The following is an 18,545-nucleotide window of genomic DNA, read 5'->3' as shown; positions in this document are numbered from 1 at the left end:
TACTCACTCCCTACTACTCACTCTCTACTACTCACTCCCTTCTACTCTCCACCACTCACTCTCTACTACTCTCCCATACTCTCTCTCTACTACTCACTCTACTACTCACTCTATTACTCACTCTCTACTACTCTCTACTACTCACTCTCTACTTCTCTCTCTACTACTCTCTACTACTCACTCTACTACTCACTCTCTACTTCTCTCTACTACTCTCTCTGCTACTCACTCTCTACTTCTCACTCTCTACTACTCTCTACTACTCACTCTCTACTGCTCTCTACTACTCTACTACTCACTCTCTACTACTCACTCTCTACTACTCTCTACTACCCACTCTCTGCTACTCTCTCTACTACTCTCTACTACTCACTCTCTTCTACTCTCTCTACTACTCACTCTCTACTACTCTCTACTACTCACTCTACTACTCACTCTCTACTACTCTCTACTACTCACTCTCTACTACTCACTCTCTACTACTCTACTACTCTCTACACTACTCCTTCTCTACTGCTCACTCTCTACTACTCTACTAATCTCTATGACTCTCTCTACTACTCACTCTACTACTCTCTACTACTCTCTACCACTCTCTACTACTCTCTACTACTCTCTACCACTCACTCTCTACTACTCTACTACTCTCTCTCTACTACTCACTCCACTACTCTCTACTGCTCTCTCTCTACTACTCTCTCTCTACTACTCACTCTATTATTCAGTCTCTACTACTCACTCTCTACTACTCACTCTCTACTACTCTCTACTACTCAGTATCCACTACTCACTCTCTACTACTCGCTCTCTACTACTCTCTACTACTCACTCTCTACTACTCACTCTCTACTACTCTACTACTCTCTTCTCCTCTCTCTACTACTCACTCTCTACTACTCTACTGCTCTCTCTACTACTCACTCTCTACTACTCTACTACTCTCTACTACTCACTCTCTACTACTCACTCTACTACTCTCTACTACTCTCTACCACTCACTCTCTACTACTCTCTACTACTCTCTCTCTACTACACACTCTCTATTATTCAGTCTCTACTACTCACTCTCTACTACTCGCTCTCTACTACTCTCTACTACTCACTATCCACTACTCACTCTCTACTACTCGCTCTCTACTACTCTCTACTACTCACTCTCTACTACTCACTCTCTACTACTCTACTACTCTCTTCTCCTCTCTCTACTACTCACTCTCTAATACTCTACTACTCTCTACTACTCTCTCTACTACTCACTCTCTACTACTCACTCTACTACTCTCTACTACTCACTCTCTACTACTCACTCTACTACTCACTCTCTACTACTTTCTCTCTACTACTCACTCTCTACTACTCACTCTCTACTACTCACTCTACTACTCACTCTCTACTACTTTCTCTCTACTACTCACTCTCTACTACTCACTCTCTACTACTCACTCTCTACTGCTCTCTACTACTCACTCTCTACTACTCTACTACTCTCTACTACTCACTCTCTACTTCTCTCTCTACTACTCACTCTACTACTCTCTACTACTCACTCTACTACACACTCTCTACTACTTGCTCTCTACTACTCGCTCTCTACTACTCTCTACTACTCACTCTACTACTCACTCTACTACTCACTCTCTATTACTCTATACTACTCACTCTCTACTACCCACTCTCTACTACTCTACTACTCCCTACTACTCTCTCTCTCTACTACTCACTATCTACTACTCTCTACTACTCACTCTCTACTACTTACTCCCTTCTACTCTCTCTCTACTACTCACTCTCTACTACTCTCTACTACACACTCTCTACTACTTGCTCTCTACTACTCGCTCTCTACTACTCTCTACTACTCCCTACTATTCACTCTACTACTCACTATCTACTACTCTCTACTACTCACTCTCTACTACTCCACTACTCTCTACTACTCACTCGCTACTACTCACTCGCTACTACTCCCTACTACTTACTCTCTACTACTCACTCTCTACTACTTACTCTCTACTACTCACTCTACTACTCACTCTCTACTACTCACTCTCTACTACTCACCCTCTACTACTCACTCTCTACTGCTCTCTACCACTCACTCTCTACTACTCACCCCCTTCTACTCTCTACTAATCACTCTCTACTACTCTCCCCTACTGTCACTCTACTACTCACTCTACTACTCACCCTCTACTACTCTCTTCTACTCCCTCTCCAGTACTCTCTCACAACTCACTCTCCTACTCACTCTCTACTACTCTCTACTACTCTCTCTGCTACTCACTCTCTACTACTCACTCTCTACTACTCTCTACTACTCACTCTACTACTCACTCTCTACTACACTCCACTACTCACTCTCTATTACCCACTCTCTACTGCTCTCTACTACTCACTCTCTACTTCTCACTCTCTACTACTCACTCTCTACTACTCACTCTCTACTACTCACTCTACTACTCTCTACTACCCACTCTCTGCTACTCTCTCTACTACTCTCTACTACTCACTCTCTTCTACTTGCTCTCTACTACTCGCTCTCTACTACTCACTCTACTACTCACTCTCTACTACTCCCTTCTACTCACTCTACTACTCACTCTCTACTACTCTCTACTACTCACTCTCTACTACTCCTACTACACTCTCTCTGCTACTCACTCTCTACTACTCACTCTCTACTACTCTCTACTACTCACTCTCTACTACTCACTCTCGACTACTCTACTACTCACTTTCTACTACTCACTCTCTACTTTCTATGACTCAATCTCTACTACTCACTCTCTACTACTCACTCTCTACTACTCTCTACTACTCACTCTTTACTACTCTCTCTCTACTAGTCACTCTACTACTCACTCTACTACTCACTCTCTACTACTCTCTAGTACTTACTCTCTACTACTCACTCTCTACTACTCTCTACTACTCACTCTACTACTCACTCTCTACTACTCACTTTCTACTACTCACTCTCCACTACTCACTCTCTACTACTCACTCTACTACTCTGTACTACTCACTCTCTGCTACTCTCTACTACGCTCTACTACTTACTCTCTTCTCTCCATTACTCATCCTCTACTCTTTACCTCTCTACCTCTCTCTACTACTCTCTACCTCTACCTCTCTGCCTCTACACCTCTACCTCTCTACCTCTCTCTACACACACACATATGCACATATATATATATGCATATATATGCATATGCATTTATATAGGTATGGGCATATATATACATACATATATAAACATATATATAATCTGCATATCCATATAAATACAAATATAAATGCATGCAAACATATATGCATACATATGCATGTTATGTACATGAAAGTTTGAAAAACACTAATAAAAGCAAAGCTAAAAAGCCACCTAATTACAAACCGAATTGCTTTAACTTTAAGAGGGCGAGACCTATTGCATTTTCAATGCTTGTTTACTTTGGTTCCATCAAGAAGGCATTCAGATGTGTCACACATTTGCCATAAATTCTGAATGTTAGCACTCTAGTTGCTCATTAGATCACTGTAGTAAAGCTACTGCTCACCAGGGAAGTCTGCTGCTGGTACTCAAAGTGCATGTTTCAGTCTGCATGTCAGAATTTTTTTTAATGAAATAGAAGAGGATTTGAGAAGTCAAAATGTGCCCTAATTTTTCTTTTCTGCAGCACTAATCATAATTTCTATGGCAAAATGAACCCCCTCATTTTGTTCCTTTGCAAATTAAATGTCTTAAGTGTTACCACTTTATTCCAATCAAGATGGCTTCAGGTGTGCCATACTTTTGTCATAAGTAAGTCTGTTAGCGCTCTAGTTGTTCTTTAGAACACTCTGGGAAGCTGCAGTAGAACACAAAGGAATCGACTGACAGTCTCTGCCCTTGTTGGATGTACATGTTTTACTGAGAATGTCAGACTTCATTCTCACATGACTGAGAAAGATAATGTGAATTTACAGAAAATATGCTCTCAGCTTAGCTTATATATCACCTTCCAAATCTCTGTGGGAAAAGCATGAGAAAATAGTTTACTCTCAAACATGTTTCATGATATCCCAGCAGAAGGCTTTTTCACAGGGTAAAATCACTTCAGAAGACACCACAATTCCTAAAATGAGTATGGTACCATCAACAAATGATTTATAATGTAACTAAAGTCGTAAAACCTTCTATTAACTGCAATGCTTTTTAACCCCTTCGATGCGTGTGACGGAGCGGTTCCGTCATGCGCGTCGGTCGCACTGTGCGGATGACGGAACCTCTCCGTCACGGCCCGCCCGCGCACGAACCCTTCAGCACAGCACGGTAATCCGCGCCGCGCTGAAGGGGTTAATGAGGTGCGATCCTGTATATTGGGCCCAAGATTGCTGCTAACACTTCTTGGATGAAGTGCTGACAGCCAATCAGATTTCATGATGAGATGTGTGGTTAGGCTCCACCCAGATATATCTATGATTTTACTTTTGATCTTCTCAGGAACTACTGAACGGATTTACACCATTTAACCAAAAGGCACGAGTGTGAACCAAGGGCTACCTTTTTGCCAAATTTGGTGTAATTCAGCAGTTCGGGCTGTAGCTGCGATTAAAGGTACCTATAGAAAATTGCATGGGGAAAACACGTTTTGGGATCCCCCTTTTGTCTCGGCCCCCGCTTGACGATTCACCCCGAGACTTTCAGGATAGGAGCGGACTGGAGCGTCCCACCAGTTTTGAACATTTCGTGAAGATTCGTCAACCGGCGCCAAAGTTATTCCAAATAGAATGTTGCGGATTTCCTACGGATAATAGGTCCTAACTATAGCTACCTACTGGCGACCGCCATTAGGTAATATAAATATACACATGTATATACATATATATATTAACATATATATAAAAAGCAAACTATCATAATGTGAAAAACATAATTGATATGGTATATATAATACATAAATATATTCACTCAGGAAAACAAAGATTAACATGACTTTCTATTTGGGTCTTGAAATGAGATAAAAACTAACGTTTAAAAAGCAAGAACCTATTGAAAATTGCTAGTTATAATTTTACTGAGCTAACTATAACTTGTGTGTAGGTGCATAGGATTGAAATAGCATAAGCCCTGGAGGCAGGTGTCCTTCTGCATGTTGAAAGTTCAATGGTGCACCATTTACAACCCAGAGAAGTTTGGGGTGCAAGTAGTACTGTTAAACAAGGTAAAAAATGAGTTTACCTGATGTGAGAAGCTGAGGCATGTTTCAAAGTAGGTTATGGCTTAAAACCAGAGGGCCTCATTTACAATATTTTGATGCCTGGCATCAAGCCTTCTTGCTGCACTGCCGTGCGTCAATATAAAAGGGCAGGAATGCGCTGTATCTACAAGATACAGCGCATTGCTGTCCTTCTCCCCCATGCCGGTGCACTAACGGCAGCCATGCGCCAGTGCAGACATCCTTGCGTCATATTGTAAGGGTGCCTGCACTGAAAGGATGATTGTTTTCGTGCAGGAAAGGACACCTTCCTGCACAAAAACAATCATTAAAGGCATTTTCCTCTTTCCCTGAGTGCTACAGAATGCAGCAGGCATAGAAAGAGGAAAAAAGAGGAGAAATAAAAGTATTTCTCCTTTTTGTGTCTCCTTACGCCTCCCCTGGGGAGGCGTAGGCTTCTCATGCATTTATAGGTTTAAAAAATGTTGTTAATCTGGGAATGCGTCAGGTTCCATAGACATTGCGTGGGAACACCCACAGCAACAGCAGTGGAATGCCCCTTTCATGTAGAGTTGTGTGAAAGTGAAACATATTTACAAGGCCATGAAAAGCCACATAGGGTGACTTTACATGGCCTTGTAAATATGGGGAAGCCCATTGCCTTGTCGGTGCATCAATAAAAGTGACGCACCAGCGGTGCAGTGGGTTTGTAAATATGTTCCTCAGTCTGTCGCAAACCATCTGTTAAAAAAAGCCATACCTTCAGATGACTATAGATAATCCACCAGTAGATGTCTGGCCACGTGCCCAAGTTAAATATTTGTAATACACTGCTATAGACAATTGTTTGTAACAAGGACTTATATGGTGTGGATTACTATTTACAGAACTTTGCTGAAGATTTTAAGGCATTGCAGATTGCTGAACAATGTAGAATGTAGGAGTAAGCCCCTTACATGTGATTTAACTCACACTGGGGTTGTAAGCATGGCTCTAAGTTTGTGTGCCATTGTCCTCATCCCAGGAATGTGTCTAGTGTATTTTAGCAAACTATGGAGGGTTGTCCATAGGGCCTGGCAGAAAGTATCTTTTCAGTGGGAAATTCATATCTGTCAAGCTTTTGATTTAAAATTGCAGTTCATGTGAAGTCTTTAGGAGAATGGTCATATTAAGATCAATACTATATAAACTCTTTTGGAAGATGTTCAAGGTTTATAAAGTAGTTGGACTTCAGACACCAGCTCTTCAGTGCACTTCAGGACCTGTGGATACTCTGCCAGGAAGAAGGATGGCTGTGCTGCTGAAAGGACTGCACTGTGCTCTGAAGGAACTGCTGCCCTGTTGTGCTGACCTGCTGCCTGCTGCCCTCTTTTGCGGGGAGAAAGAACTGGACCTGCAACTTCATCTTGAACCCAGGGCTCCCAGAGTGACTCTCATGCCTAATCTGCTGGCATCCTGATCTGTTCCTCAGGGACATAAAAGACTCCCCAACATATTGCGCCAGCCCCTGGACACAGCTGCAGTGAGTTCCTGACCCCCAAATGATGGCTCTCAGGTCCTGGACCCTTGGTGTGGCTCAGTGAGCTGAAATCAATCATTTGGCCTCTTTGCAACCACGATTGGGACATTTCATGCGGTGACCGCGCCACTTGCACCACGATCCAGTGCTAAGCTCCATCAGCCCGACTCTTCACACTTTAGCTTTGAATGCTTGAGGATCGGATGTATGACGTTACAACGCATGCTATTACAACGCATACCTTTACATCGCATTTTTTACAACGCTAGTACTACTACAACGCATTACTTTACAACGAATTCTGTTACAACGCAAAACCTATTACAATACAGAAAAGAGCTGTTACAACGAAGTATATTACAACGCATACCATTACAACGCGATTTTTTTTTTTTTAAATTAAAAGTACAATAAAATCTGGCACGGGATGCAGGGAAATTAGGGGTTTTAGGGTGGGGAAGTGTATTAAAACGTGGAGAACAACTGTACGTAAATCGTCTGAAACGCATTACCAAATTAATACTCGGGTATTAAAATTAATACTCGAGTATTAAAATTAATACTCAAAATTCCCCAAAAAAATCCGTTTTCACACATTACTAAGCTTTTAAAAAATAACGAAACTATAAATAACATAACAAACACATTTTTAACATGATTAGATCGCAAAGTAAGTAAACCAACTGTAACATAACACACATACACATAGGCGCCATTTTACCCATCTCACTTGTAAAACTTGTCCTACCACAGTTTCTATGCAAACAATACCAAAAGACATGTTCCAAAATGGATGCCAAAACGGAGCAAATGAATCAAAACAATATTTGTTAAAAAGCATTTTTAAATTATCATTTTCCACAGTAAAACAAAGCAATAAAAAAAACACATCGAACGCAGTTTTTAAAAAAATTAATAGTGACACAGAGTAAAACTTATAAATACAAGGGAGACACCATTTTGCACTCAGTTGATTATCAACTAGCAGAGAGAGCAGACGTAATAAGCTGACCCTCTGTCACCTGCACTGCGACCTCCTCAGAGAGAGCACAGAATTCACTCGTTAAAGCATAACAGCAGAACAACTACTAGTAAGTTATTAATATATTTCTAAACGTTAGTTTTTAGAACAATATATTTTCATAACCCACTAAAAATATAATTTTAATTAATAATAAAAACTTTACAAATGTAATGTTTCCAATATATTATCAACAAAATTAAACTCAAAATTAAAACAAATTTTTTATTTTCCACAACCAGAAAATCGGAAGATTTTGACATTCCACAATAGCAGCTCCTATTTTGGCATCCTCACCACGTTAACGATTGACAAACTCAATTATTCAGGTAAATGTTATTTATGTGTAATGGTTTTACTTGTAAAATTTTTTTTTAAAAATTTCCTAAAGTCATGTTTGGCAAAGGTGTTTTTTTATTATTACTCAATCTCACCACATAATAAAGGAAAAATTACCATGATACTAGAGTAACAATTTCTAATAAGACTTCAGTTAGTTACCACATCTGCAAAAGCGTTTCATATTACTAGGGCAAATATTTGTATTCTAAGTCCATGAATGTTCTGCATTTTACTAATTTCGTAATAGTTTCGAAATTACCTGTTATGTTTTAGTTGAAAAATGCATCAAATGTGTAGTATGTTTACTCTCACCAATTGTTACTCATACTCCTTTTTCATATTACAAAAGTGATTTTTTTTTTTTTTTTCTAACCAACGTTGACAAAGGAACAAATATTTTTTTTTTTTTTTTCCACCAGTGAACATCTTTTCACCCAAAAAATTTCAACCTCCTACAAGCATCAGGTTAAAGGGACGATAACAAAAAAACCACTGGAAAAGGTATGTAACCTTTTCCATTTTTTTAATACTATACATTATTAATCATTCCTTTTGCAATTATTCCTCCTCTAACGGACCTAATTTGAAAACTAATGGATAGTTTAGAGAAACAATATACTATTTCTACTCTAGGAAGGAGCAACATTAGGGATATTTCTGTGTAGGGTAGGGATACATATCTCTATTTCTACTGCAGTAAGGTGCATTGATTAGGACAGTGTCATGTAGTACTAGTTATATTGTATGTCAGTATAATTATAAAGATACTCAGTTTCAACATTTGTAACCACCGTTAATTATTGTATTTTCCTCTTTTTTTTTCCCAAAGAAAACAACTTTAAAGCACAACTAAAATCTTGAGCCAACAAAGGAAATCATCTTCAGCCACCTCATCCAGAAAAGCGAGTTCTACGAAACAAGGTATATATTTTCTGCACGGATTCTTAACCTTAAAAATACTACACTAACTATCGCATTGCTAAAGTTTTCCAAAAAAAATCAATGCAGTTATGATTACATTTCCCCATTTCAGAATTATATGTCATGTCTAAAGGATGGTTTAGCATTACGGAAATTGTTATGTGCTGCAACTTATATCACATGTGCGATTTTTAAAGGAAATTTTAAAAAAACACATTTCTCAACATCGTTCTGTTTCCAAATTTTTTTCTTTTTTCACTTTTCCAGACATTTATTTATCGATTCCACAACAAATCACCTTGTAAGTGTCTACACAAGCCTACACACCAATACCACTGAACAAGAGTCAGCCAGAAAAGCAATTTCGAAAGAAAAAGGTAATTTCAAGCAACATTGTAAGGTGCAGCAGATTTTAAAATGTACCATGCTTTAGAGGTAACAATTAACTATTCTAACTCCAGGAAGGTGCAGCAGTAGGGAAAGTGTTGGATAGTGTAGGGGTATCAATTTACTATTCTAACTCCAGGAAGGTGCAGCAGTAGAGAAAGTATTGGATAGTGTAGGGGTATCAATTTACTATTCTAACTCCAGGAAGGTGCATCAGTAGGGAAAGTGTTGGATAGTGTAGGGGTATCAATTTACTATTCTAACTCCAGGAAGGTGTATCAGTAGGGAAAGTGTTGGATAGTGTAGGGGTATCAATTTACTATTCTAACTCCAGGAAGGTGCAACAGTAGGGAAAGTGTTGGATAGTGTAGAGGTATCAATTTACTATTCTAACTCCAGGAAGGTGCATCACTAGGGAAAGTGTTGGATAGTGTAGGGGTATCAATTTACTATTCTAACTCCAGGAAGGTGCTTCAGTAGGGAAAGTGTTGGATAGTGAAGGGTTATCAATTTACTATTCTCACTCCAGGAAGGTGCATCAGTAGGGAAAGTGTTGGATAGTGTAGGGGTATCAATTTACTATTCTAACTCCAGGAAGGTGCATCAGTAGGGAAAGTGTTGGATAGTGTAGGGGTATCAATTTACTATTCTAACTCCAGGAAGGTGCTTCAGTAGGGAAAGTATTGGATAGTGTAGGGGTATCAATTTTCTATTCTAAGTCCAGGAAGGTGCTTCAGTAGGAAAAGTGTTGGATAGTGTAGGGGTAACAATTAACTATTCTAACTCCAGGAAGGTGGAGCAGTAGGGAAAGTGTTGGATAGTGTAGGGGTATCAATTTACTATTCTAACTCCAGGAAGGTGCAGCAGTAGAGAAAGTGTTGGATAGTGTAGGGGTATCAATTTACTATTCTAACTCCAGGAAGGTGCATCAGTAGGGAAAGTGTTGGATAGTGTAGGGGTATCAATTTACTATTCTAACTCCAGGAAGGTGCATCAGTAGGGAAAGTGTTGGATAGTGTAGGGGTATCAATTTACTATTCTAACTCCAGGAAGGTGCATCAGTAGGGAAAGTCTTGGATAGTGTAGGGGTATCAATTTACTATTCTCACTCCAGGAAGGTGCAGCATTATTGAAAGTGTTGGATAGTGTAGGGGTAACAATTTACTATTCTAACTCCAGGAAGGTGCATCAGTAGGGAAAGTGTTGGATAGTGTAGGGGTATCAATTTACTATTCTAACTCCAGGAAGGTACTGCAGTAGGGAAAGTGTTGGATAGTGTAGGGGTATCAATTTACTATTCTAACTCCTGGAAGGTGCTTCAGTAGGGAAAGTATTGGATAGTGTAGGAGTATCAATTTACTATTCTCACTCCAGGAAGGTGCATCAGTAGGGAAAGTGTTGGATAGTGTAGGGGTATCAATTTACTATTCTAACTCCAGGAAGGTGCATCAGTAGGGAAAATGTTGGATAGTGTAGGGGTATTAATTTACTATTCTTACTCCAGGAAGGTGCATCAGTAGGGAAAGTGTTGGATAGTGTAGGGGTATCAATTTACTATTCTAACTCCAGGAAGGTGCAGCAGTAGGGAAAGTGTTGGATAGTGTAGGGGTATCAATTTACTATTCTAACTCCAGGAAGGTGCAGCAGTAGAGAAAGTGTTGGATAGTGTACATGTTATGTTTTGTATACATATATTTTAAAATATCAGGCTAAATTTTTTAACTTTTCTCCTTTTTCAGAAAAATTTGTTAAACCATGGTGGATACATATATAGTAAGGAAAGAATAAGTTTAACTAGAAATCATTGGAGGTGCGTGCAATACTACACTACCCATTGCAGTGGCAGAGCGGTTACTGTTGATAATTTGGTTGTGAAAACCACAGAACATAACCACTCTGCCTCTGCAATGGATGTAGAAATCAGAGAGACAATTAATGAGATGAAAGCTATTGCAAGCACCTCCAATGATTCTACAGGATCCATTTTAAGGGAGGTTGCACAGCATGTCCCCAGTCATGTTGCTAGCAACATGCCTATAATACCCAATTTGAGAAGAATTATTCAGAGACAAAAGCAGGCAAGTAATATTCAATTGTCTACACCACATACATTTTCTGACATTAGAATTCCTCATGATCTTTCTATTTCTTTTTCTGATGAACCTTTCCTTCTGCATGACAATGAAAACCCTCAGAAAAGAATTTTAATTTTTAGTACCCCCCGTAACCTTGCTAAGTTAGAAAGTAGTGAAATTTGGATGATGGATGGGACGTTTAAAAGTACACCCCATCCTTTCACTCAAATTTACACTATACATGCGAAAATTAACAATAGTGTAATTCCCTTAGTGTATAGTTTGCTACCTGATAAGACTTCTGCAACATACACTGAACTTTTATCAGTGATTAAAAGCAAAACATCTGCAAGTCCTCGAAAAATAATTATTGATTTCGAATTGAGCATGATCAATGTGATCACTAAAACGTACACGGATACCCAAATTCAGGGATGTTTCTTCCATTTTTCGCAGGCATTTTGGCGTAAACTACAGAAAACATCCCTAGTTGCAGAATATTCTCGGGATAGCAAATTACAGTTTGAATTAAAAAAATTAACTGCACTTTGTTTTGTTCCTCCCGATAGTGTGGACGAGTACTACACTGCAATTATAGAATCTGTTTATTATACGAGTAACGAGGAAAAATTGGCACCCATTCTAAATTATTTTGAGGACACATGGATTGGACACCTAAGCAGATCGGGTCGCAGGAGGAAGCCACGATTCCATGTGGAGTGGTGGAACTGCTACACGAGTTGTTTAGAGGGAGAGGCCAAAACAAACAATGCCATTGAGGGGTGGCATAACTCCTTCAATCATACAATTGGAAAACCACATCCTAACTTCTACTCATTTTTGGAAACTTTGAAGAAGGAGCAAAGTTTCCAAGAAATGAGATTAGCACAAACACTCGCAGGTAGTCTAAACCCACGAGTAACAGTCAAAACAAGGGAAATGTCTGAGAGACTATTGGCAATTCTACAACAGTTTTCGTTGTGTGTGGCTATAGACTACCTGGAAAATCTTTCTAACATTCTTTCTTTTTAAAACAATGAATTTGCTTACTTTCCTGCTTTGCCAAAAATTATACTAATTACAATAATTCAATTTGCATATAAAGTATTTTTTTAAAAATTTTTTTTACAAATTAACAAGTCGGGTTTTTTCCTTTTTTTTAAAACAAATCTTCATTTCATCCAAAATAAACAAATGATGACAAATTTACTGTTCCATAGTATTTGAACCATTTATCATTATCGGTACGCAATTTTTCAAATTACCGAAAAAATCCAATTTAAATTCCGTCAAAATCAATTTCCAAAACACAATCCGATGTATAAAATACAAATAAAACCATATTCCTTAATGCACATTGCAGCTGAATCATCATTTGTATTTCAACGTTAGATATTCAAAATATAAAAGTACGCACAATTTTTGAACAAAGAAATGAAGATCGACAGTACATTTTTTTCTTCGAAAACAAACAAATCAACTGTCTGAACCGTAACTTTTAATTTAGAAAGAGTTACATACTTTTTTAAAATAACTAACTTACTTTTAATAACCCGACATAGGCCTGTATTAATGACATTAATGTGGACATGTTTTCCAACTTTTAAAACATCTATTAGTTTTCCAGCAACCTCCCCTTATTCTTTCCTTACTATATATCTATCCCTTTACAAGGTTTAATCTATAATATCAACTGAAAATATTTCCTACCTGGACGCAGATCAGCTTCCTGCTGCTTCCTCCTCCGATGCTCTGCAAAATGGCGCATTACGTCGACGCACACGTCCTTACGTCATCGCGTGCTTCTCTATTTATGGCGGACTACTTTTTTACATTCAACTGTAAATAAATGTTAATATATGTTTTTAAAATATTTTTATTTTGTTATAAAAATGAAACTTACTTTGCAAAATTAATTAAAAAATATGTTTATTTTTTTCATGTTTTTTAAATAAAATAAAATTGTAAAATAAATAATTGTTTGCTGTCATTATTTTTAATTAAGTTTTATAAACTCCAATATTGTAATTTAATAAAAGTAAAATTACTAAATATGTTCCTTACCTTGGCTCTATTGTCTTTTCCTTTCAAAACTTCCTCTTACTTCACTTTCTGTACCTTCTTTTCTTGTTCCGCGGGTTGCATATACTGAGGCTGCCAAAATAAATGAAGGACAAACACGCTCATAGACTTAAATGGAAAACCGTGGGAAATAAATTAAAACAGTAAGTTATAATTATTATTTCTTATTTTAAAATTTTAATAATGTTATATTGTTATATTTATTACTGTAAATATTTTTAAATGTTTGTGTTAATATTTGTAATATATTATTATTGTATTTATATATTAAATAATTCAAAAATTCAATTCCATTTCTATATAAAAGGACACTTTCTTTACAACATATAAATACTCTTGTCTTTTCATATGTGTTAAAAATACTATAGTATTTAAAATTAGGTACTCAAACATTTTTCTTAAAATTTTAATATTATATACTCTTTAATGTTTTTAAAAACTTATTTTTTAGTAGATAAAACCAAACTAAAAATTCTAAAGTATTAATTTATCAGCAAACAAACCAAACTTTTCTACTAGTCACAATACTCAAGTATTAATATTTTAATAAACTACTCACTTATTTAAAAACAATATTGCATTTTTTAAAAATATTTTAATACTCAAGTATTTATTTAACTGCTAACCAACAAAACACTTCTACCAGACAAAATACTCAAGTATTAATATTTTTATTAACTACTCACCTTTTTTAAATTAGAATTGCCAACCAAACATTTGTACCACACAAAATACTCAAGTATTAATATTTTTATTAACTACTCACCTTTTTTTAATTAGAATTGCTATATTAAAAAAATAATAATACTCTAGTATTAATTTTACTGCTACCCAAGTAATAAACAAGATAAATATTTTGCAAAAAAAATGCGTTGTAATAGTATATGCGTTGTAAAAGTACTTACCATATAACATCTTGCGTTGAAAATGCATGCGTTGTAAATGCATGCGTTGTAAATGCATTTTCAAATAATGCGTTGTAAAAGTATATGCGTTGTAACAGTACTTACCATATAATGGAACGCGTTGTAAAAGCATGCGTTGTAAAAGATTTTGCGTTGTAAAAAATGCGTTGTAATAGCACAGCGTTGTAAAAGTTGCGTTGTAAAGGTATTTCCCCTTGAGGATCGCCTACGCAAAGCTTCAGCCACGCCCGCCCTTGACACTGACCGGCTCTTCGTGCTATGGCTACAGCCTTCCATGATGCTCTCCCTGCTCCTCGCTGCTCTCTACAACACAAACGGGACTCTTGACGCAGACTTGGGAAGGTAAACTTTGGTGGGCCTAACCTGGTGACTGTATACGAACTGCGCTCCATCGCTGTTGGGCTGAAAGTGTGACTTTGACCCGGTCCAGCGTGACCAGATAGCTGGCGATGCCACTTTGTGCGTTTTGGCACTATTTTTACTAAAATCTTTTAAAAATTCATAACCCGAGTACTGATTGGATTTTTATCATTTTTGTCTTGATTTATTTATTAACTTTTGCTCTAGTTTTCTAACTTAGAGTGGGATCCTATTTGTGATGTGTTTTTCACTTTGTTACTGTTTGACATATTACACACAAACCTTACACATTGCCTCTAAGTTAAGCCTGACTGCTCTGTGCCAAGCTACCTGGGCGTTGAGCACATTTTAATTTGGGGTTTGTTTGTGCCTCACCCTGGCAAGGATTGTGGTTGCTGTTTGACCAGGGCTCTCACCCCAGTCAACCAATAACCCAATTTCTCATACTGCCAAATATGCAATATTTCCAGCATGTGGTCAAATGTTATGTCCATAATCATATTATTGGTGATAGAAAATTGGGAAGATGTGTAGCATGTTGAATTATTCAAGTCCACAAACCCTATAGGACACTGTCACAATGAATGCATGATGTCATCAATTATCAATGATGTCATTTGAGATTTCATCAGTGATGTCATCAATGACGTCATTTAACATGTCTTGAGTGATGTAATATGTGAGATCAATACGTGATCAGTGGCGCAGCTACAAGTTATAGTTAGCTCACTGAAGTATAACTGACAAATTTCAGTGATGTTTTGTTTTTTAAGCATCCGTTTTAACTCATTTTGACACTTAACTATAACGTTCTTTTAACCTTTGTTTTTTTCAATTATATATATATTTTTTATCATATTCATACTTGAACAAATACCCAACCTCCCTTAGGCAACCTGCGGCAAACACTTTTGGTGTGCATGGCCAGTGGATGCGTTGGCCGCAGGGATGGCCTTTACCCAGGTCCTGTGCTGAACTCCCTGCATCTGCAGAATCCCCTGCTGCAAATGTCTTTTAGCCATGCAGTGGGTGAGGGTGGCAACAACCAATCCCCCCATAGGCTGGAAACACCCAAGCTCTGCATCCAACCACCCTGAGGGCAGCCAACCCCTCTCTGTGCATGCCCTTTGACAATGCACAGGGGGGATTTGCCAGAAGAGATACAGAAAACGTTTTTTCCTCTGGATAGTCAAGGTGCATTTTTCTTATGAAACCGTTCAAAAAAAGAAGACATAAAGGGATATGTCACTGTGCTCAGATGATGTCACTTTTTAGTAGGTGTTTTGAAGAACTCAAAGGATTTAAAGGTGCACTGGTAGTGGTACAAATGTGTGATACCTTTGTGTAAAAATTACCTCAGCAGGAGAGAAAATTCTTCATTTGCAGAATTTGCATAATTGCATCTTCCATTTTTCATAAATGTTTTTCCTCGTATGAATTTTCTTATTTAGAGTGTGCTCAATTTTCCTTTGCATGTCCTGAGTTCCCTACTAAATCTACTTCACACAAAATGATAAATTCAATCTAGAGTTGTGAATAAATTGCCGCAGATTGAGTATGACTGTGGCACAAGCAGGACTATGTCGGGTGCAGTATGCACTATTTTGTGCAATGCACGTACAAGTAAAGTTCTTATGGTCAGAGAGTAAGTGTGTGCATGATCAGTTACTAGTGCAACACTTCCATTGACTATGACTTTTTTTTGCGACTTGTGCAGGAAATTGAAAATGCAACTGCAGCAACTTCGGTGGAAGGGGGCAAAAAATGCCGGGAAGGAATACAAGGAGAGATCCTGTGCTCGGTGCCAGAAATCCCTGGGACGGATGATGAACCGGGGCGCGGTGTGTGACGGGTGCAGCCATCGAGTGTGCTCTGATTGTCGCGTCTGCTTTGGACTCCAAGTTTGGAAATGCACTGTCTGCCATGCAGTGGGGTAAGAAACATGTTTTTGCCATTGTTTATGTTTCCATTTTTTTTTAGCCAGAATTATAAGACTGTACCTTTGGGATTGGAATCAAAGAACATCAAGCCATCAAGAAATATGTATGACTATGTGTCGACCAAAAAGGATATTTATTGACTGTCCCCCCTCCTCCAGTCTCTAGTTCTGTCGGCTCTTATTATTTCATAGTTTATCTTATTTTTACCGTTTTTATTGAGTGTACCAGACCCTTTGGGACGCTTTACATTTATGATATACTTTGCAGTACTAAATGCAGATACATAAAGAGTGATTTAAACAAATTACTTGGAGAGATACTTCAAGGAGAGGAAAAGGGAAGAGTCATTTATAAGGTATAGCAATATAAATCCAGTATTGTTTCAAAGGAGCAAACCGTATTGGCTGACAGGAGAGTCTGAAAGGATCGCAATCTTTTAGAAAAGTCAATGTAAACTTGATGAGAACAACTACAACACTGTATGAATAAATCTTCCATAATTCACTCAAATACCACTCATTTAGCTGTAAAGGAAACCCATTTACGTCTTAACAGACAGCACAATTGGGGTACAACATTCTTTGAACACTGATGTTATCTGTTTCCATCAGTTCTACACTTATTTATTATCTGGGCTAAAAGGCTGTATATACCCAGCACATGTGCACCATTCACTAATATGAACCTAAGTTGTGGCAGCACAGTTCTAGAACCGTCCCTCCTATCATCACATCTCTTGTAAGTAGGCAACACGCTGATGAATACAACCATCTCCATAAAGAAGGTGGACAAAATACCAACCACAAAAATATCGAATGGCAGCTATTTAGACATCAAAATATCAACGTGTAGACTATGGTCAAGGTAAGCATGCATAGGGAAGTGTGCGTTTACTAATGCAATATGGTCATGGTAAGCATGCAAAGGGGAGTGTGTGTTTACTAATGCAATATGGTCATGGTAAGCATGCATAGGGAAGTGTGCTTTTACTAATGCAATATGGTCAAGGTAAGCATGCAAAGGGGAGTGTGCGTTTACTAATGCAATATGGTCAAGATAAGCATAGATAGGGGAGTGTGCGTATGGTAATACAATATGGTTAAGGTAAGCATGCATAGGGGAGTGTGCATTTATGAATATAATATGGTCAAGTTAAGCACACTTAGGAGAGTGTACATGAACTATTACAATACGGTCGAGGTGCGCGCACATAGCGGAGTGTGCATTTACTATTACAATATGGTCATGGTAAGCTTATATAGGGGAGTGTACATTTACTATCACGATAGGATCAAGGTAAGGGCACATAGGGAAGTGTACATTAACTATTACAATATGCTTAAGGTGAGTGTACATAGGGGAGTGTGCATTTACTATTACAATAGGGTCAATGTAAGTGCACATAGGGGAGTGTACGCTTACTATTACAATATTGTCATGGTAAGCACACTTAGGAGAGTGTACATAAACTATTACAGTATGCTCAGGGTAAGCATACATAGTGGAGTGTGCCTTTACTATTACAATATGGTCATGGGTAAGCTTATATAGGGAAGTGTACATTTACTATACAATAATATTAAGGTAAGCAAATGTAACAAAGTGTACGTGTATTACTGCAATATGGTCAAGGTAAGCATATGTAGGGGAGTGTACATTTACTATCACAATATGCTCAAGGTACGCATACATAGGGGAGTGTAGAGTTTTTTTCTATGCACTTCAAAACCTCTACTTCACCGGTCGATGATGGCACAGTGTTGAAAGAAAATAC

At 38.0% G+C, this 18,545-nt stretch overlaps 1 protein-coding gene across 1 annotated transcript in view; it reads left to right on the top strand.

The window, feature by feature from the left end:
- The window catches only part of SYTL3 (synaptotagmin like 3), a 523,043-nt gene that overhangs the window by 68,419 nt on the left and 436,079 nt on the right, over positions 1–18,545 (top strand). Inside the window, exon 3 of the mRNA XM_085612149.1 lies at positions 16,549–16,764. Coding sequence (XP_085468275.1) covers positions 16,549–16,764 — 216 coding nt within the window. The remainder of the gene's footprint in view (positions 1–16,548; positions 16,765–18,545) is intronic.

Source organism: Triturus cristatus, chromosome 6 (genome assembly GCF_964204655.1).
Source record: "Triturus cristatus chromosome 6, aTriCri1.1, whole genome shotgun sequence".
Classification (NCBI taxonomy): domain Eukaryota; kingdom Metazoa; phylum Chordata; class Amphibia; order Caudata; family Salamandridae; genus Triturus; species Triturus cristatus.
This window is presented reverse-complemented; position numbering and strand designations above follow the sequence as displayed.